The sequence below is a fragment of the Filicampus tigris genome, chromosome 5 (genome assembly GCF_054856515.1).
Source record: "Filicampus tigris isolate MCC_2025a chromosome 5, RoL_Ftig_1.0, whole genome shotgun sequence".
NCBI classification, from domain to species: domain Eukaryota; kingdom Metazoa; phylum Chordata; class Actinopteri; order Syngnathiformes; family Syngnathidae; genus Filicampus; species Filicampus tigris.
In genome coordinates this window covers 13,330,180-13,349,895 of record NC_141221.1, presented here as the reverse complement: position 1 = coordinate 13,349,895, position 19,716 = coordinate 13,330,180, and the positions used below count along the sequence as shown (strand labels likewise).

At 41.8% G+C, this 19,716-nt stretch overlaps 2 protein-coding genes across 4 annotated transcripts in view; one reads left to right on the top strand and one right to left on the bottom strand.

Annotated features, from left to right (window-relative positions):
* Positions 1-14,653, top strand: part of LOC147147344 (uncharacterized) — a 31,017-nt gene extending 16,364 nt beyond the window's left edge. The window contains exons 9-19 of one of the 3 annotated variants that reach the window (XM_086030983.1): positions 46-3,090; positions 4,053-4,376; positions 6,485-6,597; positions 7,045-7,386; positions 7,455-7,554; positions 7,912-8,043; positions 9,333-9,419; positions 10,174-10,272; positions 10,802-10,843; positions 12,411-12,443; positions 13,438-14,653. In XM_086030983.1, coding sequence (XP_085887109.1) covers positions 46-3,090; positions 4,053-4,376; positions 6,485-6,597; positions 7,045-7,386; positions 7,455-7,554; positions 7,912-8,043; positions 9,333-9,419; positions 10,174-10,272; positions 10,802-10,843; positions 12,411-12,443; positions 13,438-13,468 — 4,348 coding nt within the window. In that variant the 3' untranslated portion in view covers positions 13,469-14,653. Of the gene's footprint in view, positions 1-45; positions 3,091-4,052; positions 4,377-6,484; positions 6,598-7,044; positions 7,387-7,454; positions 7,555-7,911; positions 8,044-9,332; positions 9,420-10,173; positions 10,273-10,801; positions 10,844-12,246; positions 12,444-13,437 lie in introns of all 3 variants that reach the window. The other 2 variants (XR_015086836.1, XM_086030985.1) reach the window with 2 other exon arrangements.
* Positions 14,654-14,707: 54 nt separating this feature from the next.
* On the bottom strand, positions 14,708-18,657 carry LOC147147343 (beta-1,3-galactosyl-O-glycosyl-glycoprotein beta-1,6-N-acetylglucosaminyltransferase-like). Its single transcript, XM_086030986.1, has 4 exons — positions 18,346-18,657; positions 17,236-17,329; positions 16,718-17,122; positions 14,708-15,796 (listed from the first exon to the last, which is right to left on the bottom strand). Exons 1-4 carry the CDS (start codon positions 18,654-18,656, stop codon positions 15,296-15,298), a joined length of 1,311 nt encoding a protein of 436 aa, XP_085887112.1. The 5' UTR covers position 18,657; the 3' UTR covers positions 14,708-15,295.
* Between the last annotated feature and the right edge of the window lie 1,059 nt (positions 18,658-19,716).

Here is a 19,716-nt window from a genome sequence, read left to right as displayed (position 1 = left end):
AGCGAACATTTGGAGGGCGTCCAACCTTCTTTTGTGTTCGCACAGGGTGGTGCCAGAGGGTGAGGATGATCCGGGAGGAGTTCGAGCAAGTGTGGAATTGGTGAGCCCCGACAGCGGTATGAACACCATCCGCAGCAGCCGCTCCTCCAAGGAGAGCTCAGTGTTTCTTAGCGACGACAGCCCCGTCGGCGAGATTATTGGGTCAGGTGCAGGTCCCGGGGGCCTCCTGTTGAGGAACCCCTCTCCTCTGGGGCTGTTGTCCCTTTCACCTCCTGCACCGCCAGAGAGAAGGCGGTGTCGGCGTTCAAACAAAAAGAGGAACGACCACTTGGATCAGTTTCATTTTGAGCCACTCCATACACATCACACCCTCCAGAATTCCACAGGAAATGCAGATGACAGGCAAATGGTGGGAAGCTCCAGCCTGTCAGAATATGAGGAACTAAACATGGTGGATTTCTCTGATCCCAGTTCTTTGGGCGGTCTGGAAAGTAGGCAGTCTTCTACTGATCCAGACTGCCAAATCATGGAGATGATTGAGACTGTGGTTCCTCCCACACCAGTCAACAGCCTGACGGGCACTCACCCTTCCAACAGTTGCGGCGCTAGGTTCTTCCCTGAAGACGTGGCGGAGAGAATCAGTGGCCTGCAGCACAAGGACAGCATCTCGTCATCCTTGTCTGAAACCTGGGAGGAGCTTGGCTTTGACACGCCATCCTCTAATGACTGCTGGAATAGAACAAGAGGGTCTGAGAGCCCTCAGAATCTGGAGGAACTAAGGCGCAAAGAGTCTGATGGTGGAAGACCGAGTAAAGAAGGGAGGTCACAGAGGGACTGGAGCCTGGAACCACAACTTAGTTTGATCACCGAAAATACAGAATTGGGTGAAAAATGGAACCCAGATTCCATACTTGGTGATCAATGGAATCCAGTTACTGCGGCTGATCTGCAAATGACACCGCCAGAGGAGGAAGTAGAAGACAAAGCTGGTGTCTTTGGAGTCAAGGAAACGACACGTCCTTCACAGAAGAAAATGATACTCAACACTTTAACGCCAGACACATCTAAGGAGGACAACGATGAAGCACAGGGGAATAAAGCAGGCAGAGCGATACAGACGCTGGATTTCTGGACGTACACGGCACAGAAGGGTTTTCTGAAATCAGATAGCGGCACCACCACTTCTTACCCAGAATCGCTTGACATGTGGAATACAACGATCCGAGACGACAGTTTTTCTCCACTCACGACACCTGACAATTTGTCCGAAGGCTCTGGGACCTTCGCTGGGGCATCTCCCAACATGGGAGGCAGAGCTTCTATGGAAAGTCCTCAGGGATTCTCCTATGGGGGCATGGAAATGTGGAACACGACCATACAAGAAGATAGCTCTTCATCCGCAAGCCCAGAAGGACCCGGAAATGAAAAGGACCATAGTCACCCTGTCTTAGCGGATGGAAGGGATACTACTGCAACCAAACTGCAGGGAAGAGAAGCAGAAAGAGGAGAACAGGAAAAGGATATCAGATGGATCAGTCAAAAGCAGAATATCAAAATAGTCATAGATGGGGAAGAAGGGACAGTATCAGACACGGGCGACTCTGAATTAGCAAGAAATCTTCCTGTTCCTCGCATGGTCATTTCCACTTCAGACTATGACAATGTAGGAGGCTGCATTTGGAGCATTTCGTCCTCCCCCGAGGTCGGCTGTGGTCCTGTTGTAGATATAATACAACTGGAAGAGCAGTCCAGCCCATTCATAGCTGTGACAAAACCTGTAGAAGACAAGACAGAATCTAATGAAAGCAGTTCAGATAAAGTCTTTCTCTTTGAGGGACAGAGTGCCTTGAGTTCATCTGAAAAAACAGAGTCTGTTGAGCCTCGTTCGCCATTTATTCTGGTTGACAACTCTCACACACTTTCAGAGGATCACCAATCAAATTTGGTAGAAAGTTGTGAATATCAAATCCAGACTAAGGATTCTTTATCTCAAAGCCCAGGTAGTTCGTCGAGTCTTAAGTCCAGTAAACCAGAAAGTTCTGGACCAGCGTCACCATCCGACAGTCTGCCACAAAGGGCTACTCTCGCTCATAGTCAAAGCCAAGAAAGTTCCATAAGAGAGACAATGTCGCTCAGCCCCAGCCTGGGTGTTGACGGAGAGACACTCAAATTGAGCCCAGGCAGTCGAGACGAACTTAGGTCCAATTCAGACGGGGATTCGTCGTCATGCCTTGAAATGGATTATATTATTGTTCCAGGAACAGTAAAGGCAGCTGAACATGATCCCAAAGACGCTGAAGGGCTTTCAAAAGGATTTAGAAAGCCCATGGAAACATTTAACATACTTTCCTATGCTGTTTCAGCGCTGAAAGCTCAGAACCAGACAACGACAGAGCAAAGCGCACAGACTCAAAATAATCAATCAAACAGCGAGGACGACAAACTCACCCAAGCTTTCCAGTCAGAGTCAAGAACACCATCTCTAAGTGAAACACAATTGGAAGAAGGCTACTACGAAGATAAATCCAGCGTCTTTGGCAGAAGTATGTCACCCTCGTTGAGACACCCATCAGATCACTTCCTCAGAACCAGAGAGGAGGTTTATGTCCACTCTCAAATCTCCATGGAGGACTCAGGTTCAGACAGTGGGCACTCACCCATCAACTCAACTCCACCACATCCCAACTTCCAAGTCTGGGAGGATCCGTTACCGAGACGGGACACACCGCAGTCAACGTGTAATAGCTCCGCCACCTCTCACACCAGCTCCATGGTTAGTACCCCCGCGAGCGAATCAGGTGTCTCTAGTGTCCAGGCCCTTGGATTACCATTTTCCGGGGATTTGATGGAGGAGGAAAATGACGAGGAAGTGCTGGACGAAGAACCGACAGCGGTACAAGGTTCTCACGATCTGTTGAGTTTCACCGAGGAGCTGGTCGAAAGTTGTCCACTTCCACCAAATAGTGACCCACTCCAAGATGATTTACTGGATTATTATGACGGACAAGATGGAAGGACTGATGATCGCTTGGTTGGACACCACGATGGAGGCTGGTGGGCCTGTGACCAAAGCTATTCGCTCAATTTAGGGTAAGTGGTGCACACTTAGCCTTTTTGGATCCTGAGTGAGCTGGAGCCTACAACGGCAGTCTTTTGGGTAGAGGCCAATCCAGGCAATTTATAAGTGTGGCATTTTAAGTCAAAAACACAGTTTTTGAGATGTGTGAGGAAGTCGGAATTATCATGGATAGTTCAGAGCTGATATTCAGACCACGAAGCAGCAGCTCTATCCATGATGCTCACCGTGGTTTTTATTTTCTCTGCCAACCAAGGTTTTGTTTTTATTGTTTGTACTGTGGGCTCTCCAAAAGAATACCTTCAAGGATTATCTCATCTATATCATTTTAAACATAATTGTCTGCAATGCATAGGGGCTAATAATAAATAACTAAACAATTAAAAGCAACCAAAGAAACATTAAGTGTTTTATTTTCAAATCCATTCATTTTCTATACTGCTTGTCTTCATTTATTTGGAAATGTGTTATGTGGTATTTGGTAAGGACGTATTGATCTGTACCCAACATTCTGATATTGATACAAAATGTTCAATCCCTATTTTGTGGTATTGAGACAGTTTTGTTAGTGTTGTTTTTTTTTAGGATATAGCATTTTAGGTGTATGCCCTCAAGCTGTGATCCGAGTCTCTCAGTGTTTGCTTCTAAATGTGTTTACACCTAAATGAATATGCATTTCCTGCCTTGCTGCAGCTTAAGTCCCACCGCAGCAAACGCAAACAACTCCACTCGCTCCCTTACCAGGCGCGTGCACAGTTCTTACTCTAATCGTTTGATCGGAATTTAAAGTGTTTCTGTTGCAAGTTTTTACTTTTTAAGAAACTAGCTACAACATTGTGTACACCATGAAAAGCAGCAATCTGAAAATTGGTAGGCATTTCTGTCATGTGCAAACATGACAAAAAAAAGTCTTAGGAGGTCAAATCAGGCAAAAGCCCGATGACAAAGTTTGACTTCTCCGTCTCTCTTTTTCCAGATGCAAAAGTATGACATCACAACTTTTACCGAATCCAGGGAATCAGAGAGCCACAAACCAGTGGACAACAGGCCAGGATCCACCCCAGAGTGGTTACAATTACCACCATGTTGACCAAAGGACAGAAAACCAGGAAGGTTGTGAGCCTACAAGGAATACCTCAGACGTCTACGCTGAGTTTTCAACTCAAGACCCGCTTGCAGACTTTGTAGCTGAGAGGGACGAGAGCTACTTCGAACCTTGTCGCGTTGAATACAACCACCCTGTGCAGGAGGATCATGTTCAGTATGTGCCTGAGGGATACGCCCATTTTCTCATGTCCAGGTCAGTTTTGCCGTGGAAAGATTCTTTAAAGTGGAAGTCAACGCAAACATTTTTTTTTCAAGAATATGTTCTATGCAAGCCCACTAGTTGAAGCACGGCATTCTGATAAATATTGCGTTGGTGGACTAAGTGTTAATCCACTCATTTTTAGCTATCTCTGGGGGCGGCCATTTTGTCTTCTGCCGACTGAAATTGACATCACAACTGCTCGCAACGAGCAATCACGGCTCGGATTCAGAAAACAGGTCAGCAGTGATTGGTCGTTGTGAGCAGTTGTGATGTGATTTTCAGTCGACAGGAGACAAAATGGCCGCCCCCAGAGATGGCTAAAAACGAGTGCATTTTGCTGCTTGATTTATATTCCACAAACGCAAAATTAATTAGACTGCCGTGTTTCAACTTGGGGGCCTGCTGGGAACATATTCTTGAAAAAAATATGTTTGGGTTGACACCCGCTTTAAGTCAGGAGTTTCCCACAGAGGGGCGCTTTTAGTGTGAAAAATTAGATAAATGTATAACCTTATCACAGTATTTTGAACAAATACACAATCACCCCGCATTTCGTTGTTATTATGAGGGATGCATGCAGCCTTACTGATTACAGTATTGGTTCCAATACAGTACTATACATCTGCACCTGTACACAGATTTGTAAAAACTCCTTGCTACTTAAAAACCTTAATCTGCTTTAAACTTAATCTGCCTCCCGGGCATTATTGTTCTGTGTGTCTAAGAACAAAGCACAAGTCAACTTTTTGGTGCAAAACAACTGCCTCTGTAACAATGTATATAGTTATATTATTTAATAGCTGTAGTAATCAGAATAATAATAATTATTGTTATATTTCTACAAATTCAAAAAAATATCGCTGCCTTCTGGCCGGAACCTCCTATGTCACTATTTGGTAAATTTCAAATTTTTTCACAATCCTACACTTTTGGTCAGTCCACACATGTGGGTAGTATTATTATTATGATTTATTTATTTTTCTTTATTCATATCAATTATTGACCAATCTAAAGTATTGAAAATGGCTTGCTCTCTTGGACAATGCTAAACAAACATGCTGTTTTTGGGGCTCCACTGAAAAGTGATGATTTTGGAGGTATGAGGATTCCGTCCGACGCCACCCTTATGCACTTTACATATATTTATGTAATTATTATTTTTATTACATTTATCAAACTTCACAGACATTTTCATTACAATAATAATGGTATAATAGTAATCATCCAATATTAGACAGTCATGATTTTTGCAAATATATGTATACATTTTGCAGGTTGTATTCAGCCAAATACTATTACGACTACTACTACTACTACTACTACTACTAATAATAATAGTAAGAAAAAATATTATTTTATTTTATATTGTTAGTGTGTTATTAGTCTTATTCTTAATAGTATAATATACTGAGGACTTAATGATAGGAATAATTATCAGTACAATTTTTGTGTAACACGCAATACTTGTATATTGTTATTTTCAGTTCATTCCAGGCATCTGTGTGTGAAGTTTGTCTTTAAGCGTGTGTGTGCATGCGTGTGTGTGTGTGTGTGTGTGTGTGTGTATAGCGCAGCTTTAATGATGGCTCCTCATTAACAGTTGCATCACTTGGTCCCCACTTTGTAATTCTGATGAACTGCCCCCTCCTCTTTTTGGTACGCAGCCCTCCCTTGTCTTTCTTTGTGTGTGTCTGTGTGTGCGTCTGCCTGCCTGTCATAGTGATGTGGTCATGTGACACGGTGGCAAAGAAGCTGCTTCATGCTAAGGTAGGTGTGGAAATAAGATGAGAGTTTGTGTCCATGTTTTTTCTGTGTACTCCTCTTTTGTTAACAGAAGGTATGGTAATCACATGTGTGAGACGGGCTCTGGTCAAAGGGGATGGAGTGGGGGGTAGGGGCAACACTGTTCCGTATTGTTCCCCTCGTCCCACACATGCAGCCTGCCATGAAGACTTACTTTATTAGTACAACGATGTCTCAGCCGGTAGCTCGATTATGTTTTTGTTCTTTGGCATTTACGGTGTCTTTTTGTGTATGCTGCTCATAGTGATAGTGGTGATTGTATACGTCACGGATTGTGTTTCTGTGCCTCTGAGCAGGCGAGAGCACCACGAGGACCACCCGGCACCAGGGACGACGACGGCGACAACAACTATGATGATGTTGAGGAGGTCCTCGAGTGAGGAAGCTGAGGATACAGAGAACAGAGAAGGTAAAAAAAAGGAGTAAATGACATGGTTGTATACAGCTAAAACTGTTTGAAAGTGTGTTACTGTCCCTTTAAGAGATGTGTGCATTCACATTCACTAAAGACAAATAATAAGCGCCTCCCTCAAATAGATGGCATATCCTCTCTCTTTCTTTCTCTCTCTCTCTCTCTTTCTTTACACTCTTTATATATATGTATATATATGTGTATATGTATATATGTGTATATATGTATGTATATATATATATGTATATATATATATATATATATATATATATATATATATATATATACATATATATATATATATCAGCTTTCGAAGGCTTATTTCCAGGATGTGTATAATATTCTTAGTCTTGAGAAATTGTGTATACATATATATAAATATATAAGATGTAATTATTATATCAATAAATAGTCCATATAAGCATACTCTCTACTTTGTGGCAGACCCTCCCTCCTCTGTAGACGTGTCGAGCTCCAGTCAGAGGCGTAAGTTGTCTGCGCCGCCCATGAACGTATCACTGGAGCGCAGCGAAGGCTCCCTGCTGTCCGAGGACGCCCTCAATACAGACGAGGAGGAAGCGGCTCTCGACACCGGAGATGACCTGGACGTGGACATCGATGAGCTGGACACATCCGAAGATGAGCGTGACCCCAGCGTTCCGCCTGAAGGGGGCCGCGAGGACCCCGAGGACAGTCGTCTGTGGAGGAGTGTCGTGATTGGCGAGCAGGAGCACCGCATCGACATGAAGTGCATCGAGGCCTACAAGAGGGTCATCTCGCACGGAGGTAAGCCGCGCGCATATTCGGAACCTCTTGACGCCTCCCTTGTGTCACGCCCGTGATTCATTTGTCAGGTTATTACGCCGAGCAGAATGCCATCATCGTGTTTGCAGCCTGCTTTCTGCCCGACAGCGACTGTGATAGCTACAACTATGTCATGGAAAACCTCTTCTTGTAAGTAAAACTATCACTCTCAAAACTACTGCGTTGAAAATAACCCAAATTGGGTGAAATTGAGAAACCAACGCTGGGTCCAGCTTTAGCTCTTCAACCCATTCTGCTGGATCAAAATAATTAACCCGACCTTGGGTAAAAGTAGCCCAATCATCACAAAATCCTACCGAGCGAGTGGAGCCCCGAAAACAACCCAGCAGATTTTGTGTAATGTTAATACAGTGGTACCTTGACTTGATTTTTTTTTTTTTTTTTTTCGGTGTGAGCCAAATTTGAGGTAAGGGCCAGCTACACATAGGCCACCCCTTGAATGAAGACGCCAGCTCCTGTCGTCTCATTATTATGCGTGCTATGTAGGTACGTCATAAGCACATTGGAGCTAATGGTGGCAGAGGACTACATGATCGTCTACCTGAATGGCGCCACGCCTCGCCGCAGGATGCCCGGCTTCACATGGATGAAGAAGTGCTACCAGATGATTGACAGGAGGTGACACTTATTTATTTATGTATTTATTTATGTATTTATTTATTTAAAGTATTGTGGCATATGGTTTTTCCCGTGTAACATCAACGCATTAGGTGGTTTCAACCTGGGTCACAATCTGTAGTTTGGGTCTCCAAACCATAGTTTTAAGTCAGGGTTAGGGTTTTAAACAAGGGTTAAGGTTTCAAGGCCAGTGTCAGAGACCATAAAATTGAAGCTGATCCCCGTCCTTTCTTCCGTCCTTCCTTTATTATATCATTTGTTCCTCCCTCCTTTCCATCCTTCCTTCTCTTCTTGTTTCCTTCCTTCATTCTTTCGTTTCCTTGTCCTTCTTTCAGTCATTTGATCCTCCCTCCCTTCTTTTGTTTCCTACCTTCCAGACTTCCTTCATCCTTCCTCACACCCTTCATCCTTTGCTCTATACATTCTGTTATTTCCTTCCTCTCTCCTTTCCTTCCTTTTTTTATTACTCCCTTAATTCTTTCATGCCTACCTCCCTCACTTCCTCCTTTTCCCCTTCAGTTTCTCCATCCATACTGTTTCCCTTCCATCCGTTCTTTCATTCATCCTTGTTTGCTTTCTTGCTTCCATCCAACCATCCTTGAAACTTTTGTCCCTTATTTCTTTCCTTCCTTCCTATCCTTTCCTCCTTCCTTCTTTGGTTAACTAACTTAACTAAAATCATTTAAAAGTGTCCTGTAAACCTACCTTTGGTCCACTGTGTACAGTCTGGACACTTCAGTGGACCGTAATGTTAGCACAGAAGCTTGTGTGACACTCAAAAATATGTGGTCACAATTGTTTTGTAAACAAGAGCATATTTTGTACTCAGAATTTATTTTACACGCAAATGTAAATGAAAACATCTTTTTTCAAATTCATTTTGATAACTGTGGATAGGAAACAAAGAACGGAACCATTGTTGTCAGGTGTTAAGTGAGGGAACTCACTCCCCCTCCCTTCAGAGGAAATTTGGGATGGAAAGAAAGCGGTCCGTGTCTTCACTCCTTCTCCACATTTACCTGCAAAACATATTTTTTCAAATTCATTTGCGTGTAAAATAAATTCTGAGTACAAAATATGCTGTTATTAACAAAACAATTGTGACCACATATTTTTGAGTGTCACACTAGCCCTAACATACTCTAAGCTGTGTCCTGGCTGGTCCACAATCATCCAAGCAATGGGACTCGGTTTGCTGTCACCATGCCATTTTAAAACTTTTACTATGATTGAGATGTTACCTGCTGTATGCTGCTTTGAGCTCTGTGACTGATGTTCAATTCTTTCAGGCTAAAGAAGAACCTGAAGATGTTTATCATCGTCCATCCCTCCTGGTTCATCAGAACACTCTTAGGCATCACCAGACCCTTCATAAGGTTCATTGCTTTGCCATCTCAATTCAAACTCTCTTAGTGGAGCCAAGAAAGCAACTACAAATACAGCATTACTGTATTTAAAGTTGAAGTCAACCCAAACCCAAACAATTTTTTTTCCAGAATATGTTCTATGCAGGCGACTAGTCCAAACACGGCATTCTGATCAATATTGCATTTGTGGAATATGAAAAATTCACCCGTTTTTAGCTAGCTCAGGATAATGACCAATCATGACTCAGCTTCAGTATACAGGTGAGCCGTGACTGGTCGTTACCTCAGCCCTGAGCGGTTGTGATGTCATTTTCAGTTGACAGAAGTGACAAAATGGCCGCCCCCAGAGATGGCAAAAAACGGGTGGATTAACTCTTATTCCACAAACATAATATTTATCAGAATGCCTTGTTTCGACTAGTGGAGCTGCCTAGTACATATTCTGGAAAAAAATATGTTAGGGTTGACTTCCACTTTAAGTTGATTTTTCAGGTGTGCTTGCTTAACTTGAGTATTTATTTTTGCGATTATTTAGAAAAAAAAAGTTTACTCCTTTCATTTGAAGACAGATTTTTGTCATTTTTACTACTTAGATTGTCAAAATAGGCATCTTCCACTTTTTCAAGATCCCCAGATGTCATTGTAAAAAAAGATTTAAAGTATCTGTACTTCTATTTAAGTACGGGGCGTGAATCATTTTCCCGTTAATACACGTTCGCCAATATACAGTTGTGATTGTCAAACATTGTGTTGTTGTTTTCAGCTCCAAGTTCAGCAGTAAAATCCAGTATGTGGGCAGCCTGCAGGAGCTGGGACACATCATCCCCATGGAGTACGTCCACATTCCGCCCAGCATCGTCAAGTGAGTTTTGATAAATACCAGTGGCGGGCCGGGAATTTGTGACTGACCCAACCTAATCCACCTCTTAATACCTCCACTGCTACCTCACAATTATTGAAACCATCAATACTGTACAAAAATGCAATAAAACAGCACACAACTGTGCCATGTATATCATCTGAAGCAATTCAGAATCAATATTTATCGACTAAAAACGCGCACAATTTGTTAGCTCTGACCAACAAGTCAGAGGATGGAAAAATGCTTACGTCATTGCGGGCTAGCACTTTGGACCTGTGAAGATGGATTTGGAATCAGTGGTTAAAGAAACTCTCTGATATATACAATATCAGCTGGAACTACCAAATCTAAAGGCCTTGGTCATATTATATTGACATTGCCACACATGCCTAAAAAAAAAAATTCTGCATGTATTTAGTTTTGATAAGTGGAAAATCATCCTTGTGTCCGTTTACCCACAAGAGACAAAAAGGCATTTGGTAAAAATCATTTTGTCTGTTGAGCTTGATTTTCCATGTCCCCTTACAAGGTATGACCAACAGAGGGCGGCACACACATTTGCATGCATGAGGTAAAAAGCACCGAGCCGCCTTGTACTGTACTAACCTTCATCTGATGCAGCCTGACGCCACCTCATTCACGTTTCTAAGGTCCACTTGTTACATTTGTGGCTTTAACTCATTTGCTCTCTCTGCTCATTTGATGGTTTGTACGTTAAGACGTGCCTGCCACTGTTCACAAATTCCTCTTGTGTTTTCTCTGCCGGGGTTAGTTGCAGAGAGTCTTCGATGCATGTGCGTGTACAGGGTAATAATGTAAGATGAGTTTGAAATGGCATTAAGGTGATTTTGCAGCATAATTTGTATTAATGTAGGCAATTAGCTTTCCCAGCTCTATCGCAGTTATCTTTTTTTGGTTTTTTTTTTCCTATAGGTTTTACAGCATATATACTGTAATGCCCTTACATGTGGGAAAGGAGAGCCACAGTCACCAATGCACCTTCAGTTCATTTATAGTCGACCGGAGAACATTAATGAGCACAGTCACGCAGGAGCTACTGTCAACCACGGCTCACGCCCAGACATTAATGCGCAGGGTTGTCCCGCCACGTCCCGCCTCTTAAAGACACTTTTATATACACTGACACAGTACGTACAGTATTTCCAATGAATTGTCTACTTGCAACTTTTGTGTGTTCAAATTAGAGATGGACCGATACGTTTTTTCAGAGCCGATACCGATTATGAGTCAAGGAGGCCGATAACCGATATTTGGAGCCGATATTCATTTTCAGCAAAAAGGAAATTATAGGAGTCAAATCCCCCCCCCAAAATAAAACTCTTAACTTTGCTGAAACGTCTTTAAGCATATGTTAATTGAACAATTTTTCAGATTTGCATAATGTTGATTTTTTTTTTAAATTATTATTATTATAAATGTTTGCCAACAACGATGTAGTTGTTGTAAAATTCTAACAAAAAGGAGCTCCCACGGTCATCAGCACGTCTTCAACATCAAGTGCGGAGTGTTACCTGACCCAGAGTCAGTTGAATCTCTTATAAACTTAACTGAAAATTTAAATAAATAGTCCCTTGATGTTAACTATCGGCAAGCAGATTTTTTTTGAAAAAAGGCAGATGCCGATATTTGTCAAAACACTGAATATCGGAGCCAATAATCGTCCCGGCCGATAATCGGTCTCTCCCTCGTTCAAATCCGTCTACAATATGTTTGAGGTTTATGGCTCCCTTTCCCTTACTGTGTTACTGGCACAAAGGCGTTCCTTTTGGAACTTCTCTATGCTTAAATGCACATAAGGATTCCTTTCAGTTGGTCTTTGTAATAATTAACCAAACGTCTGGATTTCAGTTCCTCGTTATTAACTAATCCCTCCTTGCTTGTCAATATTTTTTTGTTGGATGCAGCTGCGTTTCCTTCTTTTGTCCTAAATGTAATGCAACTTTTGTCTTTTAGTTTAAAAGACTAAAATACATACTGCGCTTTCCTGCACCCTCCTCATGTGGGACAGTGGACACAGGCTACTAATCCACCACAAACAACAATGAGGTCTCCCTGCAATGAACCCCCCACCTCATTAACCTCTCTCCTCTGCTCTCTATTGCAACATCACACACTAGGCTGGACACAGATTTAAAGGACGCCTCAGGGAAGTAAGTTTACACAAGCTATACCAAAATACACTACAGTATCACGGTACAGCGATTACACGATAATAGCTTAATTGGAAGAAAACCATCTGTGATACTTGATATTTAGAAATAATTGAAAATTTGACAACGACACTAAATTGGAAGAAAATAATCTATGGAAATAACAATCTACAATATGTTACTAAAGAAGGGATAATTATATTGAAACTGTAGAAAAAAAATCATGATAATGACAGGATCACGATTCAGCTAAAGCGAGATTATGGCGAAATGAAAATTCTACCATAACAATGGAGGGAAAAAAATCACGATTTATGGCATAATCAGCAAAGGCGCAATAATTGATAAATCGGAAGAAACCCCTATGCATGTCTATTCAATTATGGAGAAAAACGTATACTCAGAGCTGGGCATTTTACTAAAAATTTAGTGTCCGTTATTCGTCATCCGTCTGCAGCGTGGGTACCCTTCCGTTGTCCGTCATTCTTCTTTTTTTCCGGGGGAAAAAAAAAATAGTACCCGTCTATAAGCCGCTCCGCCTCTAATTTTAAAACGGCCATCCATCGGCGAGTCTGACTAAACTTTCACGAGCCTTGCCGCGAAAAATAGACTAATGGCGGACTAAATAAAGGGGTTTCCGTCTATGCTTAATCCATCAATTTTTTTGAAAATTCCCCCATTTGTCAACTGTCTGCAAAACGGGCGTCCGTCCGATACACGGACTGGTTCGTCACATAGACGAAGTGCCGAGCTCTGTGTACAGTAAATAATCGTATAAAAATGAGACGATAACAGCAGGACGAAAACTCAAATAAATGCCTGTCAGATGTCAAAACAACTTTGTGTGTAATTGATGACAAAGATTTTTTAGAGCAGCAAAAAGGGCAGGTGCTTGAGCACCAAGTAAGGCCTAAGTGCACATGTGCCCCTGTATCACGATACCGTCGTTATCCTGATATCTTTTTTTTAACCATTGTCTTTTCCTGTCTATCAGGTCTGACAGAAAAAGGAGTTTGGCCATTTGACAAAACTTGAGCTCCACGTGAGGCTGCCCATCTTCCTGTCGGAGGGGAGGAAGTTGCGGCGAAGCGTTGGGAAAGCATCACGTCACTGTGTACGTCGACGGGAAGGTGCTCTAAAGTCTGCACTCAATGAGGTTTACATTGGAATCCATTTATTACTGTATTTACCACTGAACTAATACGCCTTTTCTTTCACTATACTGTATTAATAGCATTTTTGACCATAAATAACCTCTCATGCATCGGCAGCCATTGAACAATGTCGGAGTTTACAAAAAAAATCACACACGCACACACAAAATAAATCCTTGTACTGTACTTCTAGACAAACTAATACAAGTCAACCAAACATCGGTTTAAATCAGGGGTGGCAGGACTGATGACTGGGAGAAAAATCTTCCTTGTGGTATGACATTGTCAACGATGGCATGATGCAACAATTGTGTGATGTATTTGAAGAATATCATCTAGGATTGAATGCAAAAGATAAACAACCTTATAGCTACAACATCAATATCAAAACCTTAGCTTTGCATCTGACCTGATGTAGAAGACAGCGTATGACGATTGCAGGATAACCGATCAATTGGAGGAAAACTACCTACTATACTTGACAGCATCTATGTAACTAAATGAGGGAATGTCGTACACACACAATATGAACTGAAATCCCACGGTAACGACAGTATCACTATACAATTATGACGCAATCATCGATTTTGGGAATCAAATGTACGACATATGACACTGTGTAACTAAAGAGGGGAAAAGTATACAGAAAACAAAACCGCGATGGCGTGCTAGACAGCCATATCAATATGACTATTGATGCTGTAAACTACAGTTTTGCCCCACCCCTGATTTGAACAGGGCCATTCTCAGTCAACAATCTCAAAAGCGGCTTACTCTAACTAATACGTTCTATCACTGTGAAATTCCTTGAGGTAGCAAAATAGCACTTGAATGTGTCTGCGGTGACTTACTTGTGCATGCTTTCTGCTTGTGCGCACGTGTGTGCATGTGTGAGAGAATAATTGGTGATACATTGTCAATGAAGTCTCGTGTGTGTGTGTGTGTGTGGGTGTGTGCGTGGGTGTGGGTGTGTGTGTGTTCGATACGTATTTGTTTATTTCTGCCTTCATCTTCTTACTGTAAAATAAAGAAAAGACTGCTCAGCTCTTGCCTTAAGCTTCTCTATCTTTTACTCCATACATTTTAACAATAAAAAGAAAGAAAAAAAAAACAGATTGATATGAGTAGATTTTGCAGGTCAGTGTAACATCACCATGATTTGTATTGGTTGTGTCCTACATGTGACAACAATCTCCCCTATTCTTCATATGGCCGATGGAACATGAGTGGCTTCCTGGCCGTTTCGCCAATGGTCTACTCTAGTCTGTTATCCTTTGGACAAGCCGGTATAACATCAACAAGTTTCATATTAGCTGCATCCTGCACATGACAACAATCTCCTATATGATTCATATACAGAATGCTATTATTACAAGACAGTAAATCATCTAAATGATTTGCGCTGGCCATGTCCTTCACGTATACGTAAACATGCTTACAGATGAAAGGATTCTGGCCGGGCCACCAATATTAGCGACTGTTGACTATTTTCCTTATTTTTAGCCAGTGTCGGTTCAACACGATTTGTACAGGTCGTGTCCTCCACATGACAACAATCTCCCCTATTCTTCATAATGGGAAAATGAGTGAATTCCTTGCTGCAGTGATATTATAGTCTGAAATACATTTTCTGATTTCCTTATTACAAAGTGTAATGTCATCGTGATTTGTTTGATTCCGTTGCTTCCTACAAGCAATCTACCAGACATTCATTGACTGTATCTGGGCCAGCGCACTCTGTCGCAGGTATTTTTCCAGACAGTAAATGGCGACAGGGTCCACGTCCATGTCAAACTTGTTGGCAAAGAGGTGCCGCTGCCTCAGCATCCACCGTAGGTCGCCCGCCCCGTACACGCACACGGCCCTCACGTGGTTGCCGTGGCACGGCGGGTACACGGCCTGTTTGGAGGCCCGCTCGCCCTCGTGCCACTGCCACTTCACCAGCCTGGCCAGAGCGTTGACGTCGCTCACGTCGTACTTGGCGCTGGCCCACGTGGAGCCGGGCACGCCGGGCATGCGCTGAACGCTCGCCCACAGGAACTCGTCGGGGCTGTACGTGTCTTTGGCCCAGTCTATGAGGGCCAGGACGCGGCAGTCCTCGAGAACGCTACGGACGAAGCCACGCGTCACCAAAATGTAGGCGTTCCCCGAGAAGATGGGCAATTGGAAGGGGGGCGGCTCCTTTGCCTTTCCCACGTCCTGGCACAAAGGGACACAAAGTCAAATTGTTACATGGTTTATCATACCCCCCCTTGACACACGCATACAAATATAGACTAGTACAGTATTGTACAGACCAGCGGTTGTCAATCAGGATTCCCAGAATCCCAAAAGTGGCTAATGCATCCAATACAATTGTTTATTTTAGGAATAAAAAGAATGAGGCTTCCCCATCTAAAATGTCTTTATGAATAATTTAGTTACAATTAATTTGCCAGTTTAATAAAATAAAAACATTGCATTCACCCAAATAAGCAACATGTTCCCCTACATGTGTAAACAAACGTGTATCAAATTTTAGCAAAATAATCGGATATAAACACACACAATAAAATAGTTTTTCTATATTTTTTATGTTTGCAATAAATCCTTCAATCAGTTATTTAATGAGATGAATGGATAAAAAGTGGAATAAAATGATTTTTTTAAACTAATTCCACTGATTTGTTTCAATTTTATTCATAAAATAATTTTACCCATAATTTAATAAAATACAATTTTAATTAAAAAAATATGTAAAATAGTTCATTTTACATTTTTTAACTTTACTATTTACTGTACAATAAATCAGTTAATCTAGTCTTGAATTAGTTGATTGAATTGAAAAATAAATACATTTTAAAAATTGTATTCTTCCAGAATTTTAGGATTTGTTTAAAATTGTGATGAAAATGTAATTATAATTAAGTCAATAATAATTTCATAAAATAAATAAACATGAAATGTAAATTTATTTTACGGTATACAATGAATTATGATGAACCAATTATTTAATGAGATAAATCGATTATTATGATTTTTGTATTATTATTAAAAGGCCAAATGAACACAACAAATATTACTGGTCTAGGTATACAATACTATTTCCACAGGTACGGTATAAGTGCACTCAAGTATTACCTGGATGCGTCCATCCACTTCATGGTGAACCCTCTCCACCCTCCACATCTTCTCCTTGGGCATCTTCTCCGACTCCAGGCTGTTGGCGCCGTTGAGCGTCCGAAGCGCCCGCACCATCTCCAGGTTGGTCTTAAGAGGGAAGTCCTGGCCACAGAGGTTGATGAAGTACCTCCACGCCACGCCGGTGCCCAGCAGCTCGGACATGCAGTTGAGGTCGGCCTGGACCCGGGACCAGCCGGCGTAGACCACGCTCTCGCGCCTGACGGCCACGAACACGTTTGGGAAGCAGGAGGCCACGGCCGACACCGCAGACAAGACTGACGGTGACGCCTTCAGGTCCACGTGGACGCAGTAGACGTTCTGAGGAGCGTAGATGGTCCGGAGGAGACGTTCGAAGTTCTGCACCTGCCAAAACAAATGCAGTGGTGTAGATGGACTTTTACACTGATAACCTGACTTGCCTGATAATTAATTACAAATTACAAACATGAAGATGCGGCAGTTTGCTGTCGCCATACCTTGTGATGCACAACCATGGAGTAAGCCAGCGGAAAGTCCTCCTCCTCCCGGCTCAGCGGGAATGTGATATACTTCCTGCTCGATTTGAACTTCCTGTGGTATAAGAGAGAGACCCAAAACTATTGGAACAGTTCTTTGGTTTCGTTGTTAGTTACACTACTACTACTACAACTAACTGGAATGAATCTGTCGATTCTAGCGATTCAGTACTCTTTCAGCTTTTATATCCGGGTATTTAATTCCAGAGCTGGGCATCGCCTATTTCCCGTCTGCATATTCAATTGACCCACGTGGTCCCAGTCGGTCCGAGTCAGCCAAGCGACGTCGAGAACGGACTTAACCTGTGCCACGTCACACGCAGGTGCCGCACTCCTGACACAAGGCCGAGTGAGGAGAAAATGAAAACTAAAACAGTGTTGTGTACCTTGCGGTCCCACAGACGCAATGAGATGTGCCCCATATTGTTTTTATTTCAACGATCACCGCGCTGTGCATGTGTGTTTGTTGTTGTTTTTGTTTGATATTTTATCTTTGTTTGCTCTTTGTTTGCTTGTGCGGTGGCTGCTTGTGATGTGAAGATTACGTTCTCGACGCCAATTGACTGTCGCCGACGAGGGTTGGTCCAGGACCACGTGGTGAATTAAATATGAAGGACGCTTTGCCGATGTCCATTCTGGACCTGAAGTAAGTACTTTTTATGCTTGAACCCTGTCATTTTCAGGTCAGCAAAAGCATTGGAACACTTGATTGAAAGGTGTATTTTCTAGAAATCTTCGGGACTCTGTCAGTGCTGTGCTCTTGCAGTCATCATGACAGGACTCGTAGGGAGAGTCACAACAGTGCTGAACTTTTTCCATCTGCCTACTCCGACTGATGAACATCAAAGCTTGAGAATTGGGGTGGTATCACCACTGAAGGCTCAGGTACCAACCGCATGGCCAACCACTGAAAATCTGATTATGACCAATTGGGTTCACATATTTGTTCAGTTTTGTAACAAACATGAAAGCCACAGAGTTGCAAATCAGTCAAAATGAAAACAATGTGGCCTCTCTGTTCCAATACTCTTGGATGGCGTGAGGATGTGAATAATATACAAACACACTCACCTGCAGTCTTTACTGGCGTTCACATAAAACTGGTCAGGGACACTGACGCGATTGCGGAAGTCTTTGGTTAGGGTCAACAACTTGGCCTGCTCCAGCGCCTCCCGCTCATCCTGCAAGATGGCCGAGCAGTTGCAAGCCCTCTCCGGGCTGTCGTCATCATCATCATCATCATAGTCAAGCTGGGTGTAGCGTCCGAGGCTACCTGGGGTGGGATTCCAGCCCACCTTGAGCGTCCCGCTGATCAGGGAGAGCACACACAGGGTGGCCAGCAGGACGGCCAGCTTGAGACACAAGCTTTTGCGTTGTCCCATCAAGCTCAGACACATTGTCGGCTAGCAAAATGACAGGTGCAGTACATAATAATCATTATCAAATCAGAAAGGACTGATTTCATTGTTAAAAAAAAGAACAACCTCTAGCTTTGTTTTTAAAATTTTGTTTCTATTTTATTTTTATGTCTTTGCAAATGCATGTGTATATATATATATATATATATATATATATATATATATATATATATATATATATATATATATATATATTCCCCTCTTTAAAGTGTGCTAAAAATATTCTAGAAAAGTGTAGATTCAACTTCTTTTGGTGGTTTTGTTTTGGTCAATGCAAGTATTATTTTTGTTTTATACATTTTTCAATCTACAAACATTTGCTCATACAGGAGAAATTATAATTCGCAAAAATGTAGGTATGTTTGTAAGTAGTATGTTTATTTACATTAAAAAAAAAATACATTTATCCTTGCGGATCCAGAGTATACCCCTAGAAAGCAGACAACTGACACAATTGCATTGTTTGTATGTTCGCCTAACGCTTTATCTAAATCAGCACACCCATTTCCTTTTCAAGCACACATTATCCAAAAAGTCCACCCAACAAAGTCAAACAAAGGGTAAATAATTAAACTGATGGTTAAGTGCTGCTTTCGTTATTGTGAAAAAGAAAACAAATACTTATGAAAAAGACATTTAGGCTTGATTCCTGATCAATGAGCAAGTAGCCAATAATAAGCCAATCGATTATTATCAGGTGTGCTTTAGACTTTTTCTTCATTTTACTTAGTCATATTCTTCACTTCAAATATGTAGGATCATCAATTATGTGCAAGACGGAAATGTAATCATTTAACCATTGTTTTGTCATATGAATGCAATACTTTAACTTTTTGAACCACAGCTCATTTAAAATGAGTTTCTTCAACTCCATATACTCTTTATATATTTCACATTTGTAGTATTTTTTTCAAGTATATTTAAAAAATATATATTATGTAAAGGAAACACCTTTTAATGAATTAAAACAAACACGTAACAGTAAAAAAAACTTTTGTTCTCAAGGTGAGATTCTGTAGTTGAA

Excerpts from the sequence above, each read along its gene's own strand:
- LOC147147343 (XM_086030986.1), bottom strand. The coding sequence starts at position 18,656 with ATGGGACAACGCAAAAGCTTGTGTCTCAAGCTGGCCGTCCTGCTGGCC. Across the intron at positions 17,330-18,345 it reads AACGCCAGTAAAGACTGCAG|GAAGTTCAAATCGAGCAGGA; the intron begins GTGAGTGTGTTT and ends CTTATACCACAG. Across the intron at positions 17,123-17,235 it reads CCATGGTTGTGCATCACAAG|GTGCAGAACTTCGAACGTCT; the intron begins GTATGGCGACAG and ends TTGTTTTGGCAG.